At 42.0% G+C, this 15,005-nt stretch overlaps 1 protein-coding gene across 2 annotated transcripts in view; it reads right to left on the bottom strand.

The window, feature by feature from the left end:
- Nucleotides 1–3,090, bottom strand: part of CYTH4 (cytohesin 4) — a 41,730-nt gene extending 38,640 nt beyond the window's left edge. Inside the window, exon 1 of one of the 2 annotated variants that reach the window (XM_054988512.1) lies at nt 2,989–3,090. In XM_054988512.1, coding sequence (XP_054844487.1) covers nt 2,989–3,010 — 22 coding nt within the window. In that variant the 5' untranslated portion in view covers nt 3,011–3,090. The other variant, XM_054988510.1, reaches the window with a different exon arrangement.
- Between the last annotated feature and the right edge of the window lie 11,915 nt (nt 3,091–15,005).

The raw sequence follows: 15,005 nt of genomic DNA, 5'->3' as shown, positions 1-15,005 counted from the left end.
TACATGTTACAATTAATGGACATATATATCTCTTTGTAAGAAAGAGCCAACATGCATTTACAAATGTCACCAGGGACCAGTGCAAGGATAAATGTGGAGTTCAAATCAAACATTGAGCTGTACATGCATTGAACATAACATGAGAATTACTCAGTGTGTGGATAAAGAAAAATCAAATGTACACTATACATGGATCACTCATATGTGCATTCACTGTGTCTTGTGAACAGGACTAGTGTGAAGGCTATATAGATAGGAATGCGACAGGCTGAATTTTGATCCATTCTGAAAACTCATGTGCATTTATTTTCCTTATCTGTACCCCAAAATTCACAAACAATTATTTTCTTCACTCTAGTTTATAAAATTCAGCATAGCTTTCTGTGATATGCATAAAAGATACACTGGATCTGCTAGGACACATAAGGACAAAACCTACTTAGACCCAGATACTAGGACTCAGACCCCAGCCTACTTAGTCCCAGATACTGATGGGTTGCCCAAGACAGGGCCAGGATCCCCAGGAAAAACTACCTTTTTTGCTCAAGAAGGGAGCTTGAGATTTCTGGTCTCTGCAAGACAATGGGCCTCTCCCCTCTGAATATTCCTGGCTGGTGGATGAAGAGGCTTCTGATGGGGTGGTGGTGGTGATGGAAACTAATGCAGATAATCAAACTGGGGGGCGGGGTGTTGAGGGAAAGGAAACACAGAACATAGAAACAAAAGAAAATATTGTTTCCGCCTAAATCCAAACTTACAAGGTTTTTGCAATAATCACGTTTCTTGTGTGAGCCTCCTTCCCACTTAACAGTTGGCAGGACTGACAATTGGCAGATGGAGTCTGACCATTTAAAAGGCCCTCTTCTCACTAGCGTTCCATCTTTGACCAATTGGAAAGTGGTGGGCTTGTGCAAATGTTGCCTCTAAAAAAGATCCAGGCTAAGAAGTGTTTCTGCTCAGGATCATGTTGGGGTTTGCAATGAGCACTTTGGGGATTATGCACAAAGCGAAGTGTGGAGTGCATAGTCTGGGGGCAGAACTCCAAAGATGTCAAATGGGAGGAAACTCTCTATGCCTCCTCTTCTCCAGAGATACTTGATATCAGGGCTTTTTTTCTGGGAAAAGAGGTGGTGGAACTCAGTGGTGAAACTCAGGACTGCACAATGACATCACTTTGGGTCAGCTGGAACAGGGGGGGAGTTTTTAAAAGTTTAAATCACCCTTGGTGAAAATAGTCGCATGGCCGGTGGCCCCACGCACTGCTCTCCAGACAGAGGGGAGTATAAATTGCCCTCCCTGCCACGGCGTGGAGGGCGATCTAAACTCCCCTCTGTCTGGAGAGCAGTGCGTGGGGCCACCGGCCATGCGACTATTTTCAAGAAGTGCCGGAACTCTGTTCCACCGTGTTCCAGCTGAAAAAAAGCCCTGCTTTGACAGCCAATGAGATGACAAGTCGTCAATGAGTATGTGACATCCCCTATTTCAAAAGGTGTTTTTGGTCAGTTAAGATCCTCACACAAAATTAGCTTTTTTTAACAGAAAAAGGGGCTTATCTGTCAAAATGTAAAGCAAAGCTTATATTCCTGTAAGCCTAGATAGATTTACGATTTTAAAATGCAAAAATAAATACCCAATCAATAAAAGACTACTAAAATAATAGCCTAGGAATTAACCATCTGAATAAAGATAAAAGCAGACTTAGATAAAAATATTTGATAGCATTTATAAAATAGTTACAAGACTTGGGTGAGCTACAAAATGGAAGCTGATTGCTTCCAGATAATATTAGCACAGGAGGTATTGCTAATGGGATGCTTGATTCATCACTAAGACTGAGATTTGAAGCAACAGGTGTGATAACCTTACCTGCCTGATGCTTTACTGTTAACAACTTTAGGAATAGTTCAGGTATAGTTTACTATCCTATATAGTTTATACAAACTATACTTCATGTATAGCTCATCAGATGCAAAGGAATACAGTGACACCTGTACCTTTTCATAGCAATGTAGAGAAGAGGGAATTTTAGCTAGTACTGTTTGTTTAACCCTGTATCAGTGGGACATGTGTCCACTGAAAGTCTCTCTGCTACACAGCTACTGTGTCCCTGACTTTCTTTGCATTTGCTTGGTCACCCTGTTTTGGAAGCAGCATGTTGCACAGGTCAAACCAGCTGGGTGCATAAAAGATCTTGACATGCAGTCTCCTTTATATGAAATTAGGGTGTTTGTTTGAGCATTCTGAACCTATGGTCAAAACCCATAAATTTGATCTTAGATGAAAAAAACTTGCTCTGTGTTTTATTATCTGATCTGATTTTGATACTTTAAAAGTGATTGCCAAGACCCACTTTAATCTTTTAAATGGAAAACAAATTGTGGCGTTGTGAAACACCCCTACACATGTACAGCTGAAACAAATTAAACTGGCACAATTCTAGTTTTCTGGATTGTCTTTGTTCCAATATTTTCCTTTTTCCTTATTTACTTAACTGAAACACTGGCATACAGAATTTTACATTCATCTCACAGATATTATATCTGTTTATCATCTGAAAATTACAGAATGCAAATACATTCAAGCTATGCACATTTACTCAGAAAGAGCAAGATTCAGATCCACCTTAAAGACCAACTAGATTTCCAAGGTATGAGGTTTCGAGAGTCAGAACTCCTCAGTTATTTCAGTGGGGCACACTCCCAAATAAGTGTGTGTAGCTCCAAAGGTAATAAACGTCCCCTGTCAAAATGGCATAGGAGCTGGATTTTCTTCCTTTTAAGCCACAAATCCTTTAGAAATATTATGAATTTTTAAAAATAGCCTAAACAAACCTGAAAAAAGAGCAACTCCCATTTTCTCATTCATCCATTCATCCTTTGGGTTAAGTTGATTGTGCTCCTATCAGAGAGATCATTTTGGATTCCCAGAACATATACAAAAAAGACAGCATAAAGACACCGTCAAAATTTCTTCAAGAGAAAGACTTACTGGTGGGACAAACATCCATCATGAAGTCTCAAGAAGACAGCCCCAGCTGTGTAGAGTAGCTGCCAGTTTCTCTTCCTGTTTGCTTTTTCAGAATTAAAGTGATTTCAGTGCAATCATAACTATACAGCAGGTAGCAGCAACCCAAGAGATCGGCTCTTGTTTGTGACGACTCCTCCCTTTCCTCCAGGTTCCTCCTCATCTGTTCAGATTGACAGAGGAAACAAGTTGCTCATGTTGCAAAATGAGTGTCAATGAACTTTGGTGTGTTTCCTGGAAAACCCACAGCGCTGCAAATCATATTGACACGAACAGTCATTCTATTCTTGTTTAGCAGGGTCTTCTTGAACCTCAAGATATGCACCAAGATCCTAAGCAGGGCCAGTTCAAGGTATTCTGTCATCCCTAGGAAGGTGTTGTATCTCTGGGTCCATTGAACCAACGTTTCTCTGGGTCCACTGATAAAGACTACCAGAACAAGGAATGGCTTAACTCAGCTTTAAAATGCAATGCAACTAAACCATCTAATACAGCAGTCTCATACGGAGCAATCCGAAGCAAAGTGACATCCTCCAAAGCCCATTGTGAGTTTAGAAGGGTATAACTCTTCTTAGGATTATACTGTAAACCTTGTTCTAGAACTAATAACTATGATCATGTTTGAACTTAGGGCAAGCCAGTAAACTACTAGTTTCTTAACACTGTTAAACCTAAGGGAATATCTCTAAATTATCACTACAGAAAGTACATCCATGGCCTGCTCACGCATCTCTGAGGCTGGGTCCAAGTTGTCCAGTGGTGGCATGGGTCTAGGAGGCAATGGCTCTTGCCTCCTGTGCTGCCGGTGCTTGGGACCTAGCAGGACCCCCTGCAGTGTGTTGATGTCCTCCTTGTTGGGCTGGCCCAAACAGTGGCTTGGCCAGAGATCTTAAGCATATCTCCTCATGTCCTACTGCTTAAGATTGCCACTGTAGTTTTCTACAGTTTTATTTAGCATGCTGTGGGAGAAAGAATCAAGGGAACTTGGAATCCAAGAGCAACTGCTTATTAAGGAGACAGTTGCCGGGGACTGGGGCAAGGAAAGTGTGGAGGACACTGCTGTATGGAAGTTCAATTGCAATGGAAGGAACGCCGAAATTCGTTGCTGTCTGAATGCAGCCGTGGATCTCTATTTCTCTATGTTGCCAGTTAAGCAACTTGGAACGTGTATGAATAACTCACTTCTGCTTCTGCAATGCAGCAGGAAACAGGAGGAGGAGCTATGGAGAGATGACGGCGTGGAACAGAGATCCCAAGCTTATGTTGTTCCAACTTCTGTATAGATCCAGAGGAGTTAGCCGTGTTACTCTGTAGTTGCAAAATAGTAGAGTCCAGTAGCACCTTTAAGACTAACCAACTGTATTGAGGCATAAGCTTTCAAGAACTACAGTTTGCATCTGACAAAGAAAGCTGTAGTTCTCGAAAGCTTATGCTACAATAAAGTTGGCTAGTCTTAAAGGTGCTACTGGACTCTTTACTATTTGGCAACTTCTGTATATGAGACCGCAATGCAATTGCAACAGCTGTTCTGTTGTCTGGCTCCTCCATGGGCTGTTCTGTTGTCTGGTTCCCTGATGGGGAACCAGCATATATTTTCAATCCCTTGTAACGCTTCTGTAGTTAATGTCCTTTTTTCATTTCCCATGCAACATTGGGGAGATGCACATCACACATTAATCCCACAGTACATGCATTTGGCTCCATAGGTACATAAGCAGGAAGTCGAGGCCAATCCCAGCTCCCTTATGCACGTTTCTGAATGGTTGAACATGAGAACATAAGGAGTACCTTTTACCAGTTTCGACTGGTTAATCAGCTGTGCCTCTCCTAGACAGAAAAGACCTGGACCCTGGTTTGCGCACCCTTGTTAACACCACATGCTCAGACATGTCAAATCCACAGAATTCTGCGGCCAGTATGTTGACGGGAGTGGGTTTCAGGGACCATATCATTCCTGTGTGGATTCCAGTTTGCTTCCAGGCTCAGTTTGAGGGGCTGGTATTGACCTTTAAAGCCTGATATTGCTTGGGACTAGCATACCTGAAAGATCGCCTATTCCCTTACGAATCTACCCACCTGCTAAAGCCATCTTCTCTTGGTCTCGAGTCCGAGGGACCCTGTCTCTGAACATGATAGCCATTGATAGACCTATCCTCATTTATTGTATGTGCATATTTGTTTTTAGGTATATACGCAGAGCATTTTATATGTACATTTTATATGTACACTTTTACTGTGTGTGAAGTGGTCCTGAATAGGAAAGCAGGTTGAACGAGTCATCAGGATTATAAATTCTACCCTTGTCATTCTGAAGAGGGCCTTTCCATGGGTAATGGGAAAAATAAATAAATAATGTACATGGCTTTGTCTCTCATGGCAGTAATAAGCAGAGGGCTTTGGGTTCTCTTAAGGTTTGTCAGAAGCAGCTTTTCTGTTTTCTTTCTCCAGCTAGCAACATTTAACCTCTAGAAATGTTTGCACTTCAGTCTGTCTGGAAGCAGTATGTTCAGATCTGGAAGGCTTGTTGTATAGCTATAGCTGTTTTCACACTGCTTACTGGCCATGGAACATCGCACCAAGCTCCTGGAATGACAGCGTCCTCCTGGTGCAATTTTGCGTGAGAACTGCAGTTACACACAGCATCTCAGGAAGACGCTATCATTCCAGGAGCTTGGCATGATGTTCCATGGCTGGTAAGCAGTGTGAAAACGGCGTATGTGTGAGGACATTCTCTCTACTTTGAAGATCAGGTTCAGATGCGACAAGCCACACTGCAAAGCCAACCCTGAGAATGACAGAACCTGAGGAAGAAACCCTATACCAACTGATCTCTATTATTTGCAGAAAAGCATCTTAATACATCCCAGTCCTAAACAGGTTTATTTCCCCTTCTGTTTGTTGAAGGAATTGAGGCAAAATAATTGTTTAATAATTTGATTTGATTGGCATGTTTAATAATTGTTTAATAATTTGATTTGACTGGCATGTTTACCCAGAAGTAACATCTGTAGATGTTAGTGGGTCTTACTTCTAGGTAAGTGTAGGAAAGTCAAAAGCCTTACAAGAAAAAAATCTGGGGTGAGAATGCCAACTAATAAGGAAAAGTATGCTGGCTAGCTTTTGAGCTTTTAACTGGCTTAATGTGCAGAAATCAATAGATGAAGCTTTCTGTCATATATTACTGATTGTATATCAGATTGCTATTAAAGATGTGGCTATAACATAGTCAAAAACGGGCAATCCTAACCTGAAATTACTACTACATGAAGACTGGAGCTGGATTATGACATACTGAGGCCCTAAAATACGTCAAATTTAAGTGACATGTAGCATTCTAAAAAAAAGGGCGGGAGTCAATAATTTTTAGTTAATTTTTTATTTAGAGGCTGCTAATAACCTGGGATCCCTTAACTGTAGTTCACTTAGCCTGTGTGCAAAAAATTCAGCTCTGATTAACCCTCTCTCATGTGTCTCTTCTGTTCTTTTGCCCCTTTGATCCATCAGCTCCATTTCACCAGAGACTTCAAGAGGCTGTTGCAGTATCTCCTCTGATGGATTGATGGCTTGACGAGCTTTGCATTTAATTCCCCATACTTCTGGTTCTTTCCCTTTCTCTCCCCCTTCCCCAGTCTCCAAAGTTACACACAGCATCAACTTTATTTCCTGTGGGTCACAAGGCATGGTCAAGTGTCCCAAAGTGGAACCAGCGCATCAAGAATTCCTCTTCTACTTCCTGTTACTATCTTCCGCAAACTGCGGAGAAGAGAAATAGGAAATGCTAAAAATCAGCACCAGTCTTTCTGCCATCTCTTTGTTATAGGATGGTGAAACCAGAGCAACAGTGCCGCCAGCTGGAAAAACTAGTGGTTATTATTATTGCACACAATACTTGCAATATAATAATATTATAGATCTGCAACATTTAATCACCTAATCAATTATCAAAATAATTTGATCTACTAAAAAAGTGCCCCTGATTAATTAGCAGGCAGATTAGTTATTTGAGTACAGACCATAAAAACCGCAGATAGCATACAAACACCATCCTTGAAAGAGGTATGTCCTCAGAGTGCTAGCAAAGAGGGAATACCTCCTTTGAAATGATGCCTTCTGTAAGTCTAGGATTGCCAGAAGCCTGGAAAACATGTCCTGTCCCTTTAACAGAGGCTTCATGGGATGTTAATTTACTAGGTGATGTTATTTACCAGGTGATCCATAGGTCACCTTGGGGACCTTATTTGGGTGGAAAGGTGGCACATAAATGTTTTAAATAAATAAATAAATTTACCTCCGTACTATAGGTGGGTGAAGCTACCTGCCCATTTCCACACATCGAGCTTCTAGTAAGGGGATGGGGCATTCTTGGCAACTCGAATAACTTCGTACTGCATTGTTTTCTAATTTTTATATCTCAGTACCTGCATTGTTTATCATCATATATTTTATTCTTCATTATATTGCTTTTTATCATCTGCCTTGACTTTCAGTAAGAAAGGAAGAGTATAAATAAATAAATGTATGCAGGTTTAACCAATTAAAGGACTAAAATCCCTACAATGTTTTATGATTTCCTAAGCTGGGCAGCAACTATCTAATATAGTAATTTGCATGCCTACTGGCAAATAAATATTATGTGAATGAGATAAATATGAAGCGCCATACAGCCAGGGCCTGCGGCAGCCAAGCCAACATGTTTCCCACAATCCTGTGCACTTTCAGTGTATAAAGCTTGTCATTGGCTAAGAAAGCTTCATTCTGGTTCCTGTGCTCAGATTCACCATCTCTACCTATTGCATATTTAGTTCTTGATAAGCAGGAAGCATGTTTGCACTGGAGAAGTGGCAACTGGCAGGAAATCGGTACACCCACTTCTTGCATAATACAGGACAGACCAGACACCAGCCTCTTAAATTCTCTTGTGAATTCATATGAACTTAAGCTAGACAAGCAGAACAAACTGTTTCTGATCCTAAAAAGATGCTTGCCAATGTTCATTCAGGAATATATATCCTATTGCAGAGGCTCTGATTCTGGCAGTTCTAGAGACAACAGGCTCATAGCTGTGGGAGCAAATAGGGGCAATACCCCTCCAGAAATATGTCACACACACACACACACCAAAAAGCCTGGCTTTCATTTTAAAAAGTAAATCTCTAGCCCTTTTCGTTACAGAGGTGCAAGGGAAAACATGCAAGCAGATTTTGTCTGAATTCCCTGGGAAGGAATAGGGGAAGGGGAGCCACAAAATGAGTGGAGCTGAGTCCATTAACCCCTTCCTAACCCAAATCATCATCTTCTGCTGTGTCCACACATCTTTTCTGCCAGTCCTCTTTCTTGTTTTTCAGGTCTTTTATGTGATAAGTGAGAATGCTGGGCAGAGAACTTAAATGAGATTTATTTGGCACTTGACTTCTCTCTTTGCAGGGGGAAATTTGGTTATGGAGTAGGTGTGGCCATGGAAGGAGAAAGGAGAATTACAATGTCCACTCAGCCTGGTCTGTTTTTCATTAATTGCAAACAACCTTGCTGTAATTTGCCTGTGTGAAAGAATGCATACCTCTGAACCGATGCAGAATGCTTTTAACTCCCCAATCACCAGTATATAATCACTGTCAAGTTCTTGTCCTCTTACCTCCTCCAAAGACTACCTAGAGGACTGAAGAGGCAGACCACTCAGGCAGGTTTAAGTTCTACAAGTTACAACTTCTTGCTATGGAAATTTTCCTCTGCAGAGGGTTGTAAGTTGTAACATCCAGGCAGTTTTAAGCCCAACTGTCTCACACTATAGAAAAATAAGGATCTGGGGAGGTTCTAAATAAACTTGAGTAAAAAATAATCCCCTCTCTGAATGCTGAGTCTCCAAACACTCTGCACATGTGCAGAGGGCTTTCCCCCACACATTTATCTAACTGGTATTATGGAATGAATTTCTAGGAGGAGGAGAAGCAAGATCCGGGTCCAATGGCACCTTAAAGACCAACTAGATTCCTAAGAGGGATGGTGATTTGCAGGTAGGTATGACTTTGGAATCTCCCATTTTAATAATTAACAATGCCATCCTTTGAAGTCAATGGACTTAGAAGAGTGTTGCTGTGCTTAGTCTTGTACTGTAGGCTCTACTTCATTGCTGTGTCCCCCGCCCCCTCAGCGTTCCTAACCATTTTTAATCCCCCCCCCGCCCCCCGCCACATGCACATACTGCTTAATGCTCTGCATCAGATCTTAAGGGGATAATATATTGGGATACAAATCAAATTAACAAAGGACTCAGAATGTGATTACAACCAAACCACTTTTCCCTGGATAGCAAACAGTGTGCCGCATAACTGACATATGGCTTCTTCTAAAACTTCTGCCTGCTTGTGCAACTACAGCACATGTAAATTGAATATGGGAGGTAATAAATGGCATTTAAGCCTCAACTACATTTTATGCTTAGCACATGGTTAATTTCCATGATTTTTAAAAAGAAGTCTGGTAAAGAGCCCATCTCTTCAAAGTAACATGATTCTGATTACACACAGATACTGTGGGGTACATACTTAGAGGTATATGGAACACTGTACCCTAGTTAATGTGACATCCCCATGTCCCACCCCTTTGCTGAACTTCACATGCGACATCATCAGGCCCCACTCAATGATTCTCAATGACAGGGGCCCAGCAATCCAACCCCCCCCCATGTAATCATGGCCCCTCACCATAACATTTTAAGCTATTGGCTTGTTTCACTGACACCAGGCCTGAATGTTTCACCTCAACATATGCCCAGAAAGGTTCTGGGCATACATGTAGGGCATTAGCTGGAGTGGGGCAGGCATGAGAGCCAGTTTGGTGTAGTGGCTAAGAGCGCAGGACTCTAATCTGGAGGACCCGGTTTGATCCCTCACTCCTCCACTTGAAGCCAGCTGGGTGACCTTGAGCTAGCCACAGCTCTCTGGAGCTCTCTCAGCCCCACCCACCTCACAGGGTGTTTTGTTGTGGGGATAATAATGACATACTTTGTAAACCGCTCTGAGTGGGTATTAAGTTGTCCTGAAGGGCGGTATATAAATCAAAAGTTGTTGTTGTTGTTGTTGTTGTTGTTGTTGTTGTTGTTGTTGTTGTTGTTGTTATGCTGTTTACCTGCCTTGGGCAAATGATCTCCTGGCAGTCTGGCCCTCCCACCTACCCTTGTGTACAAATGACATTGCACAGTGTGTCAGTGTCACGTCCATGGCAAAACCCAGATGTGACATCAGCATATCAGTCTGCATTCTGTTTCCAGAATGTCAACCATGCACTGTTGTCACATCCACCCTTTGTCCCACCCCTAAAGCTCCTGAGAGTGCCAGGTGGTGGCCTGGCATCTCTAGGGCAGGACCAATGTGTGCTCCACCTCATCTGGAGAACTGATTCACTCCCCTAAGAAAGTATTGTGCTTTTTAAAAACATGGCATGTAAAATGTAATGAACAAGAGCCTCTTCTCAGAACAGGAAAATTTCCTCCCAAAAAAGTGGCAACTGGTGTCCCCCCTTCCCAAACAAAAGTGGTACTGCTCCAAACTCCTCCCACCCCCTGTGGGGGGTTTTTTGGGAGATAACTCACCGTAAGTGATCCGGTGGGGGGGCCTTTTATTTATTTATTTATTTTATTCATTTATGTCATTTGTAGTCTCTCTTTCTCACTGGGAGTCAAGGCAGATGACATAGTATGAGATTAGTACAGTCCATTTCAAGGACATTCCTTTTTTTTTTTTTGAAAAATTTTTTATTGGGTTAGAATCCATTATTTTTACATTTACATTCAATTTTCCCCAATTTTTCATCTCTAACCCCCTCCCTTCCCCCCCCCTTTTGTTGACTTCCAACAGCTTTCCGACCCTTTGTCCCCTTTCTCTTACTTCTATTAGATTCCTCTATCTAAAACAAATATATATTCTCCATTAATCTAAGCAGTACACCCTTAGCTATTTTTAACTTTGTATACCCAAACTGTAAGTCTTTGTTTCCATCTTAGATAAACAATTTATCCCATTTTTCAATTTCAAATATTTCTATATATCATGAACCATGTAAATCATACATTCATTTAAATCAAACAATTTGACTTATTCTCTATATATTACTCATTCCATCTTTTTGTAATAATTCTGTATACCTCTCATCACATAGTCAATCACTTTAACTCATCTATATCTTCAGACATTCAGTTTGGTACATTTTACAGATCTTACCAAAAAAAGAAAATATTGTTAGTTAATCAATCCTTATATTTAATCCTTATAGTTAATTATTTTCTATCTATATTCTGATTGTTGACCTATATATATCTATATATATATCAATCTATTAGTCTAACTGCTTATTAATTCACATTTATCACTTCTCCCCCCGGTAAAGTCCCCCCCCTCTACTTCAGTACTTCAGTAGCTCTCAAACTGCCACAGTTTTCCCCCCACCTCCCATTTCTTCTCCAGGTATTGTTTCAGCTTCTCCCAGTCTGTGTTAAACTGCCCTGAGTCCAGATCTCTCAGTTTTCTTGTCATCTTATCCATTTCAGCCATGTACAGCAATTTGTAAATCCAGTCTTCAATAGTTGGCACTTCTTGCACTTTCCATTTTTGCGCATACAAAAGTCTAGCTGCTGCTGTCATGTAAAATATCAACGTCCTGTGTTGAGCTGGAATTCCCTCCATTCCCAAATTCAGTAGCAGGAGTTCTGGGTTCTTATTAATTTGAAATTGTAAAATTTCACTCATTTCTCTTATTATTTCCCCCCAGTACTGCCTGGCTACCTCACACGACCACCACATATGATAGAGGGAGCCCTCATGCTTCTTACATTTCCAGCATTTATTAGAAGTGTTCAAACATTTCAAGGACATTCCAATTAAAAATGCCATAGGGTATATAAACGCCAATTTACAAAGATATAACATCAACAAAAATCCAATACAGAGTTGAAGAAATGCTGAAACAGAGCATAAGCAATCCCAAGACTGACATAAAACAACATGGAACTACCCAGTAGGGTCATACTTGAAGCAACAGATAGAACATACTGGTGAAGTCTATGGCCCCTATATCTTTTTGAAGACCACTTCCCTACAGTAAAGCCCTCCTATCTAAGTAAAAAGGTCCTCTTGGATAATTCAGTTGTGCATAGTTTGCAGAAGGCCAGGAGAGTGGGAGCTTTCCTGACCTCTTCAGGCAGGCCATTCCGCAGGGCAGGGGCCATCACAGAGGATGCCCGTGTACAGGGTGGCACCTGCAGGAGACCCTGTTCAGATGAGAGAAGCTACCGTGGAGGAACATAGGGAGAGAAGCTGTCCTGTAGGTATGCTGGACCAAGGTCATGAAGAGCTTTGTATGTGATAGCCAATATCTTGAACTGAGCCAGTAACGGATAGATAGCCAACGGAGTGATTGCAGGATGGAAGTAATATTTGTGCTCCTGCTCAATCCCAATAACAGCCAAGCTGCAGCATTGCACACCAACCGGAGTCCCCTCATTGACTTAGATAGGAGATCTATGTATAGTGCATTACAATAGTCAAGTCTTACTGTTACCATAGCATGGATCTAAGTGGCCAAATCAGCTGTCAAGGTAGGAAGCCTTCTTCCAGGCTAGAGTAAGTATGTTATTATCCCCACACGATTGCCCTGTGAGGTGGGTGGGGCTGAGAGAGCTTCTAGAAGCTGTGACTGACCCAAGGCCACCCAGCTGGCTTCAAGCAGAAGAGTGGGGAATCAAACCTGGCTCTCCGGATTAGAGTCCCTCGCTCTTCCGCTACACCAAACTGGCTCTGAAGCAGCATCTGCCCATTAGCAAGTGTAAGCAAAACCTTTGCCTCTTTCTCGTCTATCTAATACTTCCCTGAATATCTGCTTTTTCTCCCTTATTTCCCCACTGCCATTGTAGCCCAAGAAATCAGACAGCGAGGTGCCAAAATAAATGATCAAATGGGAAGGTTTCCAACCATTCCAAAATGCTGAACGTAATTTGGTAGAGATTGCAGCATTTACCATATTTATGAAAGAGTGTTTGGGGAGGTGGGGGCGGGGATCTTGGGTATTAAATTTCCAGTTGCACATCTCTGGTACCCACTGAGTGCCATGGTAACAAAAAACACTCATCTTACAGTTCTGCAGCTGATGGACTAGAGGAAGTTCTAAAGTGGAGTGGTATGCATATTTTTATTTTATTTATTTATAGTCTGCCTTTCTTGCTGAGACTCAAGGTACAAGTCGCTATGATCGATGGCTGGGACATTTAGGGAGACATACAATAGGGTAAGGCTTGCAGAAATTTGAAAAGAAACAGAGATCCGATGTACAGCTGAATACAATGCCGAACCAAAATGTAAAGAGATTGACAGGCCGTATTACATGATGCGGAACAGTTCACTCAACATACTGTAAGGATCTGCCAAGCAACTTTTAAAAAGACTCCACTGTAAGGAGTCAAAGCACTTTATTGAAAAGCTGCTAGTATCAGGCACTTACTCCATCATTGCCAGGAATGACATTCACATACAAGCATCAAACATATATAGGATTTCAGAGCGCGGGCAAATGAGCGCAGGCAAATTCTAAGATCCTACCCCACCCCCCCACCCCCCCGCCGGATCTAATGGCCAGCTAAGTTGAAAGGGAAAACAGCTAAGCAGGAAAACAGCAGAACTGATGCACGGGACTGTCATGGTCATGGCAGCTGGGTAGCTGGGCAGGCGCCTTTTCCCAGACTAAGGAGAGAGGCCCTGGTGCATTTCAGAGGATCAACGTGATAGCGGCAGGAACAAATGCCTCCCTTGCATAGTTTCACATCGCGGGTTCAAGAGACAAAGCGAGTCAAGTTTGCAGGCCAGTAAGAGAATAACATTCAACCATAGCTATAACCCGAAGCATTTAACTACAAGCATGATGGCAGGGGGTTGCTGGGTATGACAGGTGATGTACCTGACACATACCTGCAACAACAGAGAGTGTTGCCAGCTCCAGTTTGGGAAAGTACTGGAGATTTGGAGGGTAGAGCCAGGGGAGGGTGGGGTTTGGGGAGGGGAGAGACCTCAGAAGGGTATAATGCCATATATTTCACCCTCCAATGCAGCCATTTTCTCCAGAGTAACTGATCTCTGTGGCCTGGGGATCAGTTGTAATTCTGGGAGATCTTCAGCCACCACCTGGAGGTTGGCAACCCTGGCAGTAGACAGTACACCGTAGTATAGTCTACAGTCCCATCCCTTTACTAAAGCATCTCTCTGAACCTTCTCCTTACAGCATAAACCTATTACCTCTGTAAAAAAAAGCCCTGCTGAATAATTCGGTTTTGCATAATTTAGTTTGACAAAGATAAATAAATGAAGGCTGATGGAAAACACCTTTTGAGAAGAGACTCAGAGAAAAACTGTAGGTGAAAGATCTTGACAGCTCACAGGAAGAGAGATCTGCAGTCAGAGAATATAGATATCACAATGATACGGGCAATTTAGCAATTACTTTTTGTGAGGTGTAATAATAGTGATTACAGAGCCTTCTTCTGAGAAGCTGAGGATATTGTGGAAAGAGACGTCACCCTCAGGTTGTCTAGGGACACTCAGCCCTCCACAGGTGCAAAATTACCTGCATTCAGTTCTGTAGCCAACACCTGCTAGACCTGTAACCCCCTGTATTAACTCCCATTGTCTGATAATTACTTGGTATGATAAGAGGCAACTGTTATAATTAATCATACAATAATTTAATGTTGGCAGAGCTGAGTAATGAGTAACAGAGCAGTTCTTTGAATTATCAGATGATAGCTGCAATTATCACAAGAATAATTAATTCCTTGTTAAATAGATAGGCAGATTTTTGCTCTTAAAAGAGAGAAGTGGCACGCTTCAACCTGGGCAAGGAAGGCCTGGTTTCAACACAGTGTGGGCCTGGTGAGGCTAGAGAGCTGACCCATGGGCCTTTGCCCTCACACAGTGACTCCTTTAAACTGGGCGGGAGCACTT

Source organism: Eublepharis macularius, chromosome 9, assembly GCF_028583425.1.
Source record: "Eublepharis macularius isolate TG4126 chromosome 9, MPM_Emac_v1.0, whole genome shotgun sequence".
In the NCBI taxonomy this organism is placed as follows: Eukaryota; Metazoa; Chordata; class Lepidosauria; order Squamata; family Eublepharidae; genus Eublepharis; species Eublepharis macularius.
This window is presented reverse-complemented; position numbering and strand designations above follow the sequence as displayed.